Raw genomic sequence first — 18,473 nt, 5'->3', positions numbered from 1 at the left:
ATTTAAGTATTGTCAAATTAGCACGTCAGGCCGCAATGTGGAGGTAGAGCCATCATGTCTATTAAAGAGTGAGTCATGATAAAAAATGTGCTGATCCTCGCATCACATGTTAATTACCCCCATGCAAAACATATTTGGTGGAAGCCGTAATTATAAGACCTACAAGCCAACTTTATCATAATATTTTCCCCTGTAAGCCTGAGGTTTTGGATCATTTTCTTAGTAGCAGGCAGATCAAAGGGACAAATGGCAGAGAAAAGCTAAACTGCTAAGAGGACAAAATCCTTAGCTACTTTAGCAAGATGAATTGGAAATATTAGATGTTTATAGGCAGACAAAAGTAAATCTAGAAGTAGAAAAAGCAATAAAATCAACAAACAGTAATGTCTGGTCAGTTTCAAGTTGCTAGAAGTCGTCAAATCATCATACTTCAGATGGAAACGTTTTTTCAATGACCCAAAGCTTAAAGATTAAAGGTTTTCCTTTAAGACAGAATTCAAGTTGTCTGCCAAGTTGAACAGCTGCTGTGTTCATCAGCCTCACAAATCAAACACATGGAGGAACAATCTAATAGTCATTATTCATACGACCCTTTCAATGTTTCTCAGGATGAGAACATCCTGGTTCGCTAAAAATCGAATTTTGCCTTATGCCCTTAGCAGATATCTGATCGTGTACATATAATCCCTCTACGGTTGAACCTTCCTAAAGCTCTGGAATTATTCAGTCTAGTGTTTTCATAGTTTAGTAACTTGTTTGGGTTGAGAGGTACAAACAAGGTTTCTACGTGGTTTGAGGAGATAATGTATTAGTACTAAGTACTTGCCTTCTCTAAGCCGTCCCTTCAGGTAAACATTTAGAAACATGTAACTAGAACTGTCATATGAAACAGTACATGGAGTTTAAATTGGCATATTACATGTCCAGTTATAATCCACTGTATTAGCATACAGTCCACTAGCTGCAAACAAAACTTCTGACTGACGTTTAAGTCAGTCAGAACTAAATTATGTGGTTTGCATGATTATTATTGCAGTGCTTACAATGAAGTTGTCTGAGGTTAGTGATTATTTTATCTTGAAATGCAACTTACCAACAAATTAGCAGTTTATCCCTTCATATATTCAATACTCTAGCTTTGGACAGCACTAATACAGTTTTAATTTGCACTGGTGTTGTGCTTGTGAAAATGTTGTTTTTTAGTTGTGTTTTGGTTTTGTAATACCAACGTAAAAACTATTCTTTGGATAGTTAGTGTTAAAGTTGCAATATCTGAACACAGATTAATATATAGGGCTGCACAGGGGTGCAGTGGTTAGCGCTGTTGCCTCACAGCGAAAAGGTCCCTGGTTCAAATCCCTGTTGGACAGGAGCCTGTTGAGTTTGCATGTTATCCCTGTGCAAGAGTGGGTTCTCTCTGTGTACTCCGGCTTCCTCCCACAGATAATGGATAGATGGAGATTAATATATATTTATTTAAAAAAATAATTTTCATGTATTCATTTGTAGACACATTTTTTTTTACATTTTAGCATGTTACATTTTCATACTGTAGGTTAAGGCTACTCACAATGACAGAATGAGGGTAACAAAAGACACTAGATTAATTATATAAAGGGACACAGGTTAAACTCACTTGTAGAACTCACTGCTATGACATGACATCCAGTCCAATAAGTTTATTCAGCTGATGTTTCCCTTTTACAAATAAATTGAGCCAATTTTAACATTATTGTTTTTGGAAGCAAGACATGCAATTGCATAATTGTTGCTTGACTCTTGGTGGTAACTTGTAAATTCAATTATTTTATCATGAGAAATTCTTTCCTATTAATATTGGAAACAGCCTCAAAAGTGTCCAATCAGATTAAGTCATGGGTAAGTCTGAGGCTGGTATACAGTGGTCTGTTATGTAACCTGGCTGTGTAATACTCCCAGCAGCAGGTAACACGCTAAGTTCTGACCCTACCACCGTTTTATTAAAGTGTTTCCTGGCAATGAGATGCAACTGTGGCACTAAAGCAACATCGGTGCTGAGGCAACTCCTTGGCACAATTGCCAAGCAAGTAGCCCCAGTGACTCATTTTAAGGCCCAGCTGGAGGAAATTCTTGTCAACACAAGAACACAAGTTCCATAACCGGCACAGACGTCTGATAGGTTGGAAAGTATGACACCCTGAAAGAGAAGAGACATCCTGACTGCCTCCCATCAGCACATCAGACCGACTCCCATCAGGAAACAATATCTAACGTTTAATTTGCAGTTTGACTACTGTAATTCAACAATTACGCCATAGATTTTTTCACAACCACAAACCAATTTTCCTCTTTAATGTATTAAATCCTTCTGAGACAGACCAGTCAACTGAGAAGTATCAGCTTTCCTTACACAAGATCCCCCTTAAGTGAAAATAAATGCCCAGCAGACATCCTGAATGAAACACAAGTTCAATATTTTTGGTTGCATGTGCTCTTTCAAACTAATAGGCAAACAAAGAACCAACAGACTACACAGATATCCAAACAAAGATAACACAATGGATAAACTGTTAAACTTTTGTTCTTATAGTGGAGGAAAAATAACTATAAACCTGAGAGTTTTTCTGTTTTCTTTGCACTGTGTTTTGATACTCAGGTTCACATCAGGGTATAATCAGATCCCTGAAATGTTTGGAAAAATGGGATCCTTTAATCTTAAAACTTGGCTCGTGAGAGGGTATTGTTTCAGAGGCGCTATGAAGCTGTGATCATGAGGCACTGGAAACTGAGCATGAGTTTTTTTTTACAGAAGAACCATAAATATGGACTTACTTACATATCAGATGATTGAAGTGTTCTCCAGACTTGGTTCTACAACACTATTGGAGCGTCAGGTCGATGGATCATACTCATAACTCACCAACTCAGTTCAAAACACAGACAGGGTAGGGATTGTTAAATATACCTTTAAGGGGGTTGGAAGGATGTTTGACTCTTCAGGTAATAAACTGAGTGAAATTGTGTGTGCATATCTTAATAAATGGACAAGATAGTGTATGTGTAAACACACAGGTTTGCTGTGGTATGGAACAAAGTAAAGGACTAGCTTATTTTAGAGTACAGTATACTTGTATCTTACAGTAATTTTTCACAGCTAAAGAGTAAACTGAAGTCGGTGAATGTCAATCTGATCATAATGTTTTACAAGACAAACTATTACTTGTTACAGTTGTATTGAAGATTTGGAAACTACTTGTGATAATTATGAATTTGCCTAAAATGCTGTGAACATTTAAAAAATGTTCTTTAAAGATTTAGTTGAACATGAAAGAGCTTAGAAGGCTTCTTGTGGATGAGATGATCATTTAACCAGATTGTTAATGGTTAGGAAAATAAGATTTCCCCATGGAGTAAATACATTGAAACCAGAACATAGACCAACTTCATTTTCGGTTCATGTCTCTGCCAAACCAGGGCATATTTGGATGGTCTTGCTGTGCCATAAGTTGTGCCTCAAAGTTCTTTTCCAGCTCAGCTCAGCAGAAAATACCAGCACTGAATGGAAAATGACATGGTGTAACTCGTGAACCCATGAGGAAGCAAGCTACTGTTAGCTTTTCCATTCTTGGGAGGCATTTCTAATTTTTGCCCCATGTGTAAAGCTTTGGACTTTCCTGTTGTGCCTTGTTAAGATGCACATAGATCAGATCGAGTAGATACTGCAAAGAATCACCTCTATCTGCTTTTTAACTCATTTGTCTCAGCTTTCTGTTGAAGGGGGGAATCTGACAAAATAAGAGATATCTACCACTTTCCAGTGACTCTGATGGTAACTTCTAAGTTTTAAGTTTCCAGTTTTGGTGAGATAGTTTGCAATTTTTTTGTTGGTTTTAATAATTCTCTAGACAAAAGTGTGAGAATTTTGAAATGAGACAGAAAAAGTCTTTATTTTCACTTCTCTGTTCCGGCAAACTTATTAGGTCATTCAGAAATTGCTCTTTGTTATGTAACAGTTCTTACGGCATTATTCAAACATGACAATGATATACAGACTGATCAACATTGCATAGTGATACTTAATTTAGCCAGAGGTCAACAACGAAGAGTGGTCACTGGTGAAATAAGGAAGAATTGAGAAACTTTCATTAACATCCTTAACTATCGATCATCCTGACCATGAGGGACACTTGCCTCCCTTCTCCTACTGATGCATTTTTTTTAATTTTTTTTTAGAATTTTGCCACTTTTATTAATTTCTAGAGGCAATTCTATTTGATCAGTGATGGTATGTACACTGAAGCTTGATAGTCATTGATCACGTAATCAATGACTTAAATGAAATAAGTGTGTTGGCACGCTTTGTCAAAAATAAGACTAACTTTTAATATTGCCAGGACAGATATTTGGGAAAATAAGCTTGCTTATAGTAGAGGCACTTGGGCCCCTAAAAGTTGAGATACCCCTACCCGAGGTAGAACAAAGCACAGCCATATTTTTTCATAACTTGAACATGTCTAGTTTATGAAACGGATGGTTGTATAAAAATATTTTACTGCAAAATAACTTTTTTTGGATGTTTTATGCATCTTACCAAAAAACGAAAATAGGTCAAATTAGGGCTTCTCCAAAAGGGACAGCTCTAGCCTTATCACATGTATCTCTGGGAATCAGAATCAGAATTTCACCAAATTTGGACAGGATGTTCACAGATAGGTATTAGTTACAATTATGCAAAGTTTTTATCAATACCATTTTCAATATTTGAATTTTTCACACTTAAACACACATGTAGTTTAGGCGGAAATTGAAAATTGAAACAAAAATTCAAAAAGGTATGTATATCAAAGTCTGTCATTTTTTAAGTAAGTACACCAAACATTAAAATATGTCATTTTTAATCTTCTTTAGACTGTTATCTCAACATAAAAGCAAGTTATTTGACTTTACACTTGACCCTATGCTGTAACCAGCCCCTAACAGGAAACTAGTGCAGCCAGGATTTCAGGGCGACCTGGTACAATGGGGCCCTATGGATGTGTATGTGGGAGGAGGTGGCCACAAACAATAGATTAAGACTTAACAACAAGACACAATATAATTGTATTCTGTAATATATATATAATTAAACATTTTACAGTTATTCCTAATACATTTTGTCTCATATTTTCTATCTTACATATGATTTATATGATGACACTCAGAGTCAACCCGCTGCTTTCAACAATATTGTCACCTATGACATTGTTTCTATTTCATTATAAAAAATTAAAGCATTGTCTTGACATCAGTTGTGAAATATTAATGAACTAAAAAACAGTATTGACATATATAACCTTGAGTTCTTAAAAATTAAATATACTTCATATAGTCTATTTGTATATCGCCCATACAGCCTGTTGTAGTTTTTTAAATGTATTTCAGTCATATAAAGATGGTGTGTAGTCACCATATCTCCTGCTTTTAAGAAGAACCCTAGTTACTCCAGAGGATACACTGGATGAAGGGATAGTTTTTATAATACCCTAAGTATGATAAAGTGTTAAAAAAAAGCTACAATAGCTATTTTTGTTGAATGATTTATCAGGCAACCAATGGAGCTGGGATACAAAACAATTCTTATGATGGCGTAAATGTGTGTGAGGTGAATTAGGATAACAATCATGCAAACATGTTTATAAAAAACTTCTTTATACACTTATTTCACCTCATTATATATAATGACATTTTATTTTAAATGCTAATTACAAAGGATGATTTCCACTTTTAGACAAAATGACTGCAAACCTGAGAGCTTAACACCTTGCAACTAAAAACCTTTGTGTCACACTAAGCATCCCCTGGGGACAAAGTTTTACCTCTTACCTAACAAGAGCTTTAAGAAAACAATTGCTGCAGAAAATAACCATCAACAAAGTCAACCAACCAAACATCACAAACAAATCAAGGCATCACAACCAAAGAAAGACACAATAACTAAATCAAGACATCACAACCAAATCAAGACACCATAACTAAATCAAGACATCACAACCAAATCAAGACACCATAACTAAATCAAGTCATAACAACCAAATCAAGACATCACAACCAAATCAAGACACCATAACTAAATCAAGACATCACAACCAAATCAAGACACCATAACTAAATCAAGACATCACAACCAAATCAAGACACCATAACTAAATCAAGTCATAACAACCAAATCAAGACATCACAACCAAATCAAGACATCACAACCAAATCAAGACACCATAACTAATTCAAGACATCACAACCAAATCAAGACACCATAACTAAATCAAGACATAACAACCAAATCAAGACATCACAACCAAATCAAGACACCATAACTAAATCAAGACATCACAACCAAATCAAGACACCATAACTAAATCAAGTCATAACTAGACATGTTCAAGTTATGAAAAAATATGGTTGTGCTTTGTTCTACCTCGGGTAGGGGTATCTCGAAAACTAAAGCCTTTTTGGGGGGTTTGTTCCTCTACTATTAGTACAATTTGAGAAATTGCATCAAAAAGTCTTGAAAGGTCTTCATCAATATTTTCACTTCATTCAGCCAGTGTTAGAAAAATTGTCATGACGATTCAAATGAAGATCAACCCCAACCTCATGGCAAGACACACTGCATCTCAAACATTCTCCTCTTGCTGATATTTTTTACTGGTGTATATCTGACTGTACTTTAGGTCAACAACATTGCATTAAATATTTGTTTGGAAAGAAAGTTACTTTATGTTAGAGCCAGGTGGAGGTACTTCTCAAAAAGATGTTGTTACCCTAGCAATTCCTGGCAGCACTGGCTCACCTCCATTATTAATGTTGATGTTTCACTAAAGAAATCTAAACAGCTACAACAGCTGCAACAGTCGTATTATCTTTGTCAAGCCAATGCCAGCAGACCTTAGTGTTAGACCCATTCATGCTAATGAAAAACATTTAATATGGCAGCAACCTTTTGAAGCGAGGGGAGGTGACAGACCTACCAGTTTGTTCTATAAAAAGACTTGAGCATTCAGGAGTCTGAAGCTTACTATCCTGGCATCACATCAAAGCTCCTGGTGAAAAGCACATGACTAAAGCTCAATAACTTGCCACTGAGACATACAGATGGTGTGATGAGAGAGAGAGAGAGAGAGAGAGAGAGAGAGAGAGAGAGAGAGAGAGAGAGAAAAGAGCTCTTAACTGAAACTGAACCTCTCACCCTAACAGCAGAGGTTTTCCGTTGGGGGGTGGGGGGGGGGGGGGGGGGTGTTCAGGGGGCTGTTTTTTCCTGGAGAGAGAGGGTGATGCTGTTCTCCTTTCACTGGGAATGTATTGACTGAGGATCCAACTCTCAGCCTTCCAGCTGGACCCTGCTGTTGCACATCTCACTGTGTGGGGTTTAAACAAGGACACAAACACACCTGACGGCTGAGGTAGGACACACCCTGGATTTATTAACAAAACAGTTACCTCATCTTTTAAATTAGTTAGACAGTGTGGCTTGTTTTAGCTTTAGAGAATACAACATTTCTCAGGTGTGTAACATAGTTTACAAGACTTCTGCTGGATGCATTAAATGGGGTGGATGTGTTTCAGGAGAGCCACAGGACCAAGTTGTAATTTTTGACAGGAAATCTTCCATTCAGCAGCTGATCTAGGTCTGTATTATAAGATAAGTGGATGTTTTATAAGATAGGATCTTTCTGACGCAATGTTTTCTTTTAAGTTAGAATTTCATTGAGTTTTTGAGAACTGCAGGTAAACAGTCTGTGGTTTTGTTTTACATGTCTTACAAGATAAATGGGAAATTCTGTAGGGAAGATGGTGTTTAGTGTTTCAGCTTGATATTGTGGTCTCTTGTAGTCATTACTCGTCTGGAGTCTTGGCTCGAGCTGATCTCATTTCACAAACATGCAAAGTAATTTTCCATAGTGTACAGACTTTTCAAAGTTGTAAATACAAACATGTGGGAAAATATTTAATTTACTTCAAATTTCTTCAGTTACTTCAAAATTCAGACTTTCTTGTACGGGTGCTGAAACCCTTGAAAGACTTCTTGTTTAACACACAACTTTATCAGTAAGTTTGATTTTTTTTAAAACAACTTCAAAAAAAGAAGAAGAATATTTTTAGATCTTTGGATTTTCACTGTATGTGTGACGTAAGCAAGAGGATGTCTTGATCTGTTTACGTAAGAAGGACCTTTTCCACTATTTTCTGACATTGCATTAAGGTAACCATTAACCCAAGAACCGTGACAGTAATTGGCAAATTATATCATGATCAACATATCACTATTATTTTTGCTTAAGTGGTATTGGCATACTGTATGTAAGTCCTTATAGACACTTGTTTGATTCAGTAACAGGACAACACAACAACAGGGGTATTACTGTATCTACATCCTACTGGAGAATACGTTAAGCAAACCCCCCAAAGTTGCCAAACGAAGATCATAAAAACAGCCTCCTTTAAGCTCAACGAGCACATGTGGCACAAAGACAGTCTGGGTGCAGAGGAAGGGTCTTTGCTAAGCGGTATTTGCTGTCGCAGCAGGATGCTCGACCACCATCACATAGTTGTGGGTGGACTGAATCCATCAAGATTACCAGAAGCACGCAACCAGACGAGCTCAGCCTCACTCGGCTGGCTGTGTGAGTGTGTAATGAAGGAAGATATATAAATCATTGTATGAATCACCACAGATGCTGAATAGGTGAGAGCAGGAGAAACATTTATGTTGGCTGCAAGCACTCATTTCCAGTAGAGGTTTTCTGAGCTTCATGGAAAAGCTCAGAAAGAGCAGTACTTACTGAAACTGATCACCCCAGGAACTCTGCATGCCCTTTCACTATGAATGTTTTAGCCAGAAATTCCTCAATCAAGCTAATTTGATACTTTTTCCAATGACTTCCAGTATTTATTTATTTCTGTTGTTATATATTTTTCTCTGATAACCATCAGCATGACTACAATTCCAAGTTTGGTTCAATAAAGTCCATTGAACTACGAACTCATCCATCCATCTATCCCATCCTCTTTGTGTTTAGCTGGGAGAAAAACTGCTTTCATTTTTTTTTTGTATATTTGTTCGGCACAGGGATATTGCACAGCTTCTTTTACCAGAGATAAACAAATGTGTATCTTTTTAACAGTATAGCCTAGACTTGCTGCTTTAATTTTACATAATGAAGCATCTGAAGAACCATTAATCTAGGCTTATTGAAACAGTTGTAAAGGAATAAAGGGGTCAAAATGTAGTTTAAGCTTTTGAAGATGTTCAAATCAGAGATTTCAATAACTGACTTTCAAAACTTCATACATGCTGATACTGTGGATTTGTGCGTTGTATATGCAAGTGACCTTAACTCCTTTTAGGTAAGAGGGGGCAAAGACCCAAGTTTGACTGGATCCTAATCATTATTTACAGTCCAAGCGGGTCTGATGTGTTGCTGGCTGCAAAATGATGGACCTGTAGCCTCTTAAAAAAGCATGTTCTTCATCAAATTGGTTGAAAATGATGAACAATGATGCTGTACATTTCAGTTGTTTTACTGTATTCATTTTAAAACCATCCTGAGCTCATAGGGTTCTGCATATCTATTCCATTATGGTGGAAAAAACAAAAACATTAATAAGCATTTCACTACCTGAACTGGAAATTATTTACTTAGTGCCATGATATTCCCTGTTTATACCTTTTTAAATCCTAACCTTTGTCTTTTTCTACAGATTTTCCTCGTTGTTGTCATACTGACCAGTCTCCTAATAAAACCATGAGGGTCTTCCTCCTGCTTTGCCTACTGATGCTGGGCAATGCCAAACCCTACCAGCCAATCAACGTCATGGACTTCATGAAAAACTATGACATCATGATGGCAGACTCAAGTGATGATGACGATGATGATAACGATGACAACGATGACAACGATGACAACGATGATGATGATGATTATGATGATGATAACTGTCCAGCTGGTTGCCATTGCTCACCCAGAGCAGTGCAGTGCTCTGACCAGGGTTAGAACACACATAGCTTGAACACATCTGAATCCATAAGTCACTGTGAACACCAAGTGTTGAAAGACAGCCTGAGCTCCATTAATTTTAACAAAATCAAACGAAAGAGAATGCAGATAAATTGAATATTAGTGAGGCTGTATTTCAGACATAGGCACAAAGTCGTAGGTCGAGTGCCATTGATAATCACAGACATGAAATTGCTTCTATATAAGAATTCAACATACGGCATACATTTGGAAAAAGTAAAAGCAACTACAGATAATAAATGTACCAATCTATTAATTCATTCAGCAATACTAGTGCTGTAACTTCAGAAGAGTCAGACTGTTGCTAAGCAACACAAACATGTTCCAACGCAGTTCTGATTTTTGTGTATGTTCGTGCTGTGATGTGTGAATTTATCTGAATATTTACATTCATCATTATCATGCACTGGGTGGGCTGCTGGGTGGTGCAGTGGTTAGTTGTGAGGAGTTTGCATGTTTTTCCTTGTATGCATGTTTACCTTTTCAGGGTGTACCACGTTTCTCTGTAAAATGACATCACTTCTAGCGCCCGATGATCCCAAATGGGATAAGTGGCATAGATACCGGATGGATGGATGCAACAGGTTAAATTATAGTCTACTGACATTTGCTTTGGTGGCATGTGTGCTTCAAAGTTACAGCTTGAGCTATAACAAAAAGAACAATTGCTGTAACTTTAATTAACTGTAATCACAAAATCTTAGATGAAGTGATACATTAAAAATGCTAGCTGTGCTCATTTCTAGTGCTTATGGAATACCTCTAATCAAATCAAACTTCAACTGTTTTGCAAAGCCATCAGTGGCTTATGTATGTTTGTGATTCATCATGTCAACTCTCCTCAATCTGTATGTCAGTAGTTGAGACCTGAGATGGCAGAATTTAATTCAGAAAACCACATTAACGTCTTCACCAGTACATCTATTTGTTTATCAAAGCACAAAGCACATTTTCACTTGTTTTGGTTCAACTCTGGTCTTCAATAAGACATTTGTGTTTCTGCAAACAGGTCAAATCTCTGTTCCAGAAAAGATCCCTGAAGACACTGTGATTCTTGACCTACAGAACAATGATATTACTGAGATCAAGGAAGATGACTTCAAAGGCCTCAACAAGCTCCATGTAAGTTATACATTCAAGTGCTCTAAACTTCACAAAGTAATTAAAGCTTTAAACATAAATGTGAACAGACATCTGGCATGTCTGATGTTAAAGATGTAAAGATTGACATCATTCCATCGGATATAAAACAAAGCACTTGAGCAAAAAAACGTATTCCAGTCACATCATTAGGGGCGCCAATCTCTGCTCTCCCAATTAAAATTAACCAAAAGGATAAACAGATGGTTTCAACACATCAGTGCAGTACAGTTAAGCCTTGTTAGATCTAGACTCCAAATTTAAACAATGAAACACCAAAAAATGATATCTTTGCTACAAACATCTCGACAAAAATTGGGTAATTGACGTTGTTAGACGCAGAGTGTACACATATCGCATCTTAAATCAGAACATCAGCAGCAGGAGCAGCAGCTTCCTTTATCTATAAACACAGGATGCATGAAGTACATTCAGACTTAAGCATTAAGCCTAAAAATATGATTTGGGGTGCGTTTACATGCAGACAGAGTTGGAGTAACATAGGCAATTACACAAACAGCTGGATTGATCAAAGTGCAAGTGGTGGATCTGTTTTGTCAGATGTGCATGAGAAAGGCAAATGAAAAGCATTGCTGAAATGCTTCCAACAGTATGTGCACATGTGCTATGCTACACAATCATCTCTGGGAGATGTACCCAAGTTTATTTGAACTGCTGCATAAAAATATGCACAAGCATTAAATGCAATGTAGTGTTCACATGTTTCAGTCACAACCAAAATGGCAGATTCACCAAAGAACATAGAATAAAACATCTGGGGACCATGAAAAGGCCAAGAAACCATTGTTATAAAGTCATTGAGACACTAGGTTTAACTATGTATCTGTAAATTGATTTATAAATGTAAAAGATGAGATTAAAATTTTAAGGTAAATCAGTTTGTATCAAATTCCAACAAATAACAGGAACATCACTTAAACCATCAACTCTGGTCATCAAGGGCATTTGAACTGCATGTTCACATAAACTATTTGTTCTACTGCACAATATTTTCAAAGGACTTCTGATCCAGTGTTCAAACAATGACTAACCTCTATACCCACATAAAGTCTATATTTGGTTTAGAACTTTAGAGGAGACACATTCAGATTCAAAATGCATGTATAACAATAAGATCTTCAAGCTTTAAAGAGACAAGAGAAAAGGAACAGCTCAATAATCATCCCACCTGCAGCCCTGGGAGGTTATGGTCCCTCTGTATGAAACTCCCACAGAGTATTGGTCTTACAGCTGGTCTGTCTTTGATCTTGCTTAGGTTTTCCCAGCTGGGAATAAACCACATCAAGGCCCAAATAGCTGGATTATGTTTTACAGTTACAAAGAAAACCATGTAAACAATTTGCAATTACAGTTCTGTGCTAAAGTGTTATAAAGAAAAGCCTTTGCATTCTTACACCTGTTGAATGTAATGAAGCATTTTGTGAACATATATTAACTTTTATTTGGATTCCAATTTGCCATAACAGGGACTGTTTTTGATCAACAATAAGATCTCTAAGATTCACCCGAAGGCCTTCAAAAACATGGACAATCTGAAACTGCTGTACCTCTCTTACAACCTACTGACTGAGATCCCTGAAAACCTGCCTCCCAACGTCGTCGAGCTTCGCTTTCATGAAAACAAGATCAACAGAATCCAGAAGGATGCATTCAAAGGTCTGAGGAAACTCCATGTGCTGGGTAAGACTTAGTTTAAGCTTCCTGTAACAGATTTGCAATAACCTACACCCAGACCATGTTTGGCATTGCTATTAGAAAGTGTCACCTACTGGGAAAAAAGGAAGGTAAGAACCTTTTCAATGCTAATTGAACTTTTTCAAAGGTTTTCCAAGATAGTTCTTTGATTCATTGTATTTTAAGATATGTCAAGAAAGACTACCAGATCTATTAGAGCAACTGATAAAATGCCATCACAAAATACACCTATTGCAATACACTTGAAATATGTTCTTTACTATCACCAAGAAAGGTAAATTATCCAGGATAATTGTGCTTGTCCAAACAGAGCTGGGTGCCAACCCGCTTGCCAACAGTGGGATTGAGCTTGGAGCATTTAATGGTTTGTCGAGCCTGTACATTGGCATGGCAGAGGCCAAACTTACTGCTGTACCAAAAGGTAAATTATCAAGCAATTTTTTTTTGACCTAAGCACGTTTTGCCTATTAGTAATGTTTGGTGTGTTTTGTCTTAACCAGACCTCCCAACATCCATCACACAGCTGAGCCTGGACTACAACAAGATAGTCAAGGTGGAGGTAGAAGACTTCATCAGATACAAAAACCTGCAATGGTGATGAATAGCCTTCTTCATCCTAAAAAAAATAAATACAGATTATTATCTAATTTAAGCTTTTCTTGATTCTATTTAGTATTTTTTCTATAGATTTCATGTAATTTGATTGTTGTAAATGTTGTCCATTCAGCTGCCAAGTATCCTCAAACAAAAGTCTACATTTTGAAGGTTCACCTTTAATCCTTATCACAGGACAGTGGCTTTGTTTATGTCTAACCAAGAATTGTATATGAATGTGTTTTTTATTCCTTTACAGGCTCGGGCTTGGTTTTAACCAGATAAAATTTGTTGAAAATGGCAGCTTAGCCAGCATTCCAAGCATCCGTGAAATCCACTTGGACAACAACCGTCTGAGAAAGGTCCCACCAGGCCTCAGCTCCCTGCGCTACCTCCAGGTGAAATACAAAATTTGCCCATTTGATCAGGAACAGTAGATTAAAGTGCCTGCCAATGCACTGACAAGAATGCTGTTTTTTGTTGAAAGTAAATCAAGACAGGGCCTAAAGCTAATGAGCCCATTGTGAGGGCAGGGCTCCTGAAAAGCCACATTCAGTTTGTGTTGGAAGTGTGTTTTTATCAAGAACTAACAATAACTCTGGAACAATGTCTCCTTTTAAAATTTCAATATCCATAAGTCAGATATCTTTGGAGGTCGTTTTTTTTCCCTTAATAATTGCTTAACATAACCTGTAATGGTCATGCAGAGATTCAACTACAATTTCAACAGATGCAGAGGGCAAAATAAGACCCAGTCCTCCTCCCTTTCTTTGCCATGTCCTCTCGTTAAACTTAGGACATCCTTAGGTTATCAAATACTCCTAAAAACCCTCAAGTGGAAGAATTTTCAGGGGCGTCCCGAAATGATTGAACCAGCTCAGTGGATTCTCCTTAATCTAATTTCCTGTAATTGCAACAGCACTTTTTACTCCAAGATCCATCCAGATGCCTGGGCTCCTCTACTGGTTTCACATGTCTGCACAAAGAACACTCAATTTGACAGCGTGTATCTATGCATCTACTTCTTTTCCTCAGTACCCTTCACTAGGCTACTCTTTTGGTGTATTTTTGTAGTTTTTTTACATAATGTGCACTATCTACATTTTGGCAACACAAATCCAACCATCCACCTTACTGTATATTCCAAATTAATCCCAGGGAATACAAACACCACCAACTCTTTTCCTTTAATTTTGAATTGTGAAAGCTTAAGCAATTGTTAATGTTAAATGAAGTTTTCTGAAATCTACAAAGTGTAAATAATACAATGTTGCAATAAATAGGGACCATAAAGAGATTGTTCAACCGTTCTTCAAACATTTGAACAAACTCACATATGTTGCTTTCAATTAGGGAATATGGAGCTATTACATTTCCAACATTTCAATTTTAAATCAGACTTTTGGAGGTTGATTTTTTGAGTTCCCAAGGGATTAGTTGAACAACATTACAGCAAAACTCTTAATCATAGCTTGTTGACTGATGAGGCAGAGAAAACGCTAATAACAAATCTTCCTCTTTTTCTCTTTAGGTGATTTACCTCCATGGAAACAAAATCAGCAGTGTGGGAATCAACGACTTTTGTCCCATTAGTTTCAGTGTCAAGAAGAACCTATTTACAGGCATCAGTCTGTTTGCCAACCCAGTTAAATACTGGGACATTCAGCCAGCCACCTTCCGATGTGTGACTGGAAGGAGGGGGGTTCAGCTAGGAAACTTCAGAAAGTAGAAGTAGGAATTAGAAACAAAGCAAGAAAGGAGCTGGATACAATTCAGAGTGCGTACGCAACATAAAACTGTCTTCCTTAAAAATAAGCTCTAAAATAAATTAGGAAACTGCCAGAAACTTTAGTATATATAGATGGATGGTACAATTTATAAAGAAATGTTTTCAGGCAAGAGACAAAAAATAAATCAAAATCAAAATCAAACTCTGATCTTGATATTTAAGCAGACATTATTGCAGGGTGGAAAAAACAAACATAAAGGCTATGCATTATGATTAAAATCAACACCAGACCCCTGCCAATCTTTGTGAGATACATTCTGTATGTGGATCAACTTTTGTTCCTCACTGTTTCCCAGTAATAAAGCACCACCCTGTGGTCGCTTTTGGAGCAAAACCACCCAATGACTTGCAATACTGTACCTTTAATGAGATACAATTCAAAAATACCTTTGCAACAGTTCTAAACAACAAAAGGAACTATGGTTTTCATATTTAAACATATTTGTGAGGACCATACTAGACCCCAAAACAACTTGAACTTAAGTTAGCAGAGTTAATTAATTAATAATGCTGGTATTACTTAGTGCAATAAATCACTGAAGTTTGTCTTGATGTGGGTATTTTATATTATCTCACTGCATGTCTGTATTGTCTTTATTTAGAAGCTGAGAGCTTCATGTTGGACTGGATGATACATTGGCCTTGATTTACACCCAAAGACTCACTTTGTTTTTAAGGAACTATAGCAACCAAGTTATTATTGAAATTGTTAGAAGGGAATGTAATTCCCAGCATGGAAAGTCAGAGAGTATATGTCTAACAAACATGTTTCCTGAAGATATCTCTCATCTAAATGGTGCTATATTTATTAAGTGTGTCTTTAATAAAAACCTGGAACACCTATGTATGTCTTCACTTTTTGTCAAGATGAAAGTGGGTTTGAGCTGGCACGTTACATACTACATATTAGGTCAGATATTAAGCAACATAAACTTCACCATGATTTTCAAACACTGTCTATACTGTCTATATATATATGTCCCTAGTCTGTCTACAAACCCCTCAATTATGAGAAAAGACCATCCTCTCCGTTTTTTGCCTGCTCCACTTTTTAGTGGAGTGAATGTGTGCTCAAACAGGCCGTTTGGAGATTTTCCTTTTATGACATAACAAAGGGCAGTAACTCCTCCCCCAGGTGGGTGACACTCCCACAGCTAGGTGTTTGTTCTGCCCTCTGAGTCTACCTTCTCACCGTAAACAATAGGACATGGAGCAAGAAAGCCGAAGCTACACAAGCCTTTTTAAGGGGCGTGGTCAGACACAGCACATTTACATTTAAAGCTACAGACACAGAAACAGCCTGTTCTGAGCAGGTCTGAAATAGAGGGGTTTATATGCATGATAAAAAACAGGATCAGAGTGGATTTTTGGCAAGAAACTTCACATACATGTTTTGGGGAGTTTTGAGACTTATTTAAACTGGTTGAAAAGAAGTATAATTTGGGACCTTTAACATACGATTTGCCTTTTGAGCCATGACTTTCTTACATTTGTTTAACTTTAATTGTCATATCATCTTGAAGGAGAAAGTTATTAAACATACTGTATACAAAAAAAATCAAAAGGCAAGGTATCCATGAGGAGACGACGACAGAAAAAAACAACGAAAGGTGCTTAAAAAAGGGTATAAATCTTCAACTGTATACTACTTAAATGTACATAAATGTCAAACCAAATTTGGACTGAATGTCCCAGAAGAACTGCAATTAAATGTTGGAATAATTAATTGTTGGAATAATTTGCCATCAGTTGTCTTTAAGCCTAAAAAAGGCCTGAAGTCTTGAATTTTAAAGTTTTCAGTGCCGTCACATCTTAAAATGCCCTGTTTAAATTATACAAAAACACAGTAAGTCTTGACATTTAGAGAAGCTGCAACCAACAAATGCTTGGCATATTAAAATCACAAAATGACTAATTATAACTCAGTTTTCAGAATTATTTTAGATACATTTCTTTTGATCTAGTATTAGATAATAAATAAACTTGTCACACATTATTTATAATATTATTTTCCTAAGGATTGCCCTTTTTTAAATGATTATAATGACATGTGACAGATCCTTCCAAACTCTTCCCTTTTCAAAATAAAAGAGAGTAAAAATAAGTGACACCCTCCTCCTCGAAAAAACTGACAGTTCAGCTTTTCACCAGCAGATGTCACTGCAATTTAACAATTTGAGTTCCCCTGGTTTCATTTGAGGCCTTGATACAAAAAACATTACAACACCCACGGAGTGATTGATTCAGATTTCAAGTCTATATCAAGACTGTTTTTTGATTCCTTTACCGTTGTTCTACTATTCTGCAGTTAACCAGCATGTACAGAGTATAATTGTTTCCTGACATTTCATTAGGTTTTCTATTCCCCTACAGCCTAAAAGAGAATTCAATAGAAGCCAGACTTAGCACAAGATATATCAAGCATAAGAGGTCTACTAAAAGTTACAAATTGTTACGATTCTTTGATTAAATATTTACAGTGACTTTCCATGCCAATTACCTTTTTGTTATAGCTGCAGAACTTGTAAATAGTTTTACAGAATTGGGGGTTTTCACTTACATGTTAAAAAAAAGAAGATTCAAGCATGAAAAATGTGAGTTAGTTGGAGTTTTTAAAAAATATCAAATCAAGTAGGGTAACCCTGATCAAGGGCACGTGTTTTGTCAAATACAGTTTTTAATTTCCACCAGAACTCCTACTGGAAAAATAATCTTAATCAAAACTGGTGGAGATTCTTTGCAAAACCAATAGGTCCAGTTACTCTCTTTCAAAGGCTTTCAACAACATCACCAACTTCCCCAGAAAATGTAATTTACTTAACTGTGTCTCAATCATATTATTTGCACCTGGATCAAGGCTATGTCCATATGGAGCTCTTTTCCTATCTGTGTCCAGCAGCACCGTCTTTTTTCAATTTGACAGCATGACTTTTTGATTTCATGCTCTGATTTTGTAATGCTTTTCCTAAAAACCCTGCCCTTTTGAAAAGCTGTAAAAAATCTGAACATGAAATCAATACGTCATGCTCTTATATTGAAATACCTAACTTTTGAATAAAGATGAGGAAAAAAGCTCCATGTGTTTTAAAAGGACTGCTACTGACTGACTGTTGTCATAACAGGTTTCCGAGAGGCTTGTGTCATACACAATAAAAATAAAACAATCAACTCAACCCTCACGTTGACAACATTTGTGACAT

The 18,473-nt window shown here is 36.6% G+C and overlaps 2 protein-coding genes across 3 annotated transcripts in view; one reads left to right on the top strand and one right to left on the bottom strand.

The window, feature by feature from the left end:
• Positions 1-18,473, bottom strand: part of cenpp (centromere protein P) — an 87,486-nt gene that overhangs the window by 29,667 nt on the left and 39,346 nt on the right. The gene's annotated exons all lie outside the window — the stretch shown is intronic.
• aspn (asporin (LRR class 1)) lies at positions 7,266-16,116 on the top strand. Of its 2 annotated transcripts, XM_061041219.1 has the most exons (9): positions 7,274-7,418; positions 7,582-7,643; positions 9,718-10,005; positions 11,044-11,156; positions 12,662-12,875; positions 13,201-13,311; positions 13,391-13,484; positions 13,744-13,882; positions 15,016-16,116. In XM_061041219.1, exons 3-9 carry the CDS (start codon positions 9,762-9,764, stop codon positions 15,211-15,213), a joined length of 1,113 nt encoding a protein of 370 aa, XP_060897202.1. In that variant the 5' UTR covers positions 7,274-7,418; positions 7,582-7,643; positions 9,718-9,761; the 3' UTR covers positions 15,214-16,116. The 2 variants fall into 2 exon arrangements, with proteins under 2 accessions (XP_060897201.1, XP_060897202.1); XM_061041218.1 differs by lacking the exon at positions 7,582-7,643 and having other exon boundaries at positions 7,266-7,418.

This window comes from Labrus mixtus, chromosome 7 (assembly GCF_963584025.1).
Source record: "Labrus mixtus chromosome 7, fLabMix1.1, whole genome shotgun sequence".
NCBI classification, from domain to species: Eukaryota; Metazoa; Chordata; class Actinopteri; order Labriformes; family Labridae; genus Labrus; species Labrus mixtus.
This window is presented reverse-complemented; position numbering and strand designations above follow the sequence as displayed.

Bases quoted from the DNA above. Each gene is read 5' to 3' on its own strand.
- aspn (XM_061041218.1), top strand. From the start codon at position 9,762: ATGAGGGTCTTCCTCCTGCTTTGCCTACTGATGCTGGGCAATGCCAAA. The intron at 10,006-11,043 runs GTTAGAACACAC...TTCTGCAAACAG, and splicing joins AGTGCAGTGCTCTGACCAGG to GTCAAATCTCTGTTCCAGAA. The intron at 13,883-15,015 runs GTGAAATACAAA...TTTTCTCTTTAG, and splicing joins GCTCCCTGCGCTACCTCCAG to GTGATTTACCTCCATGGAAA.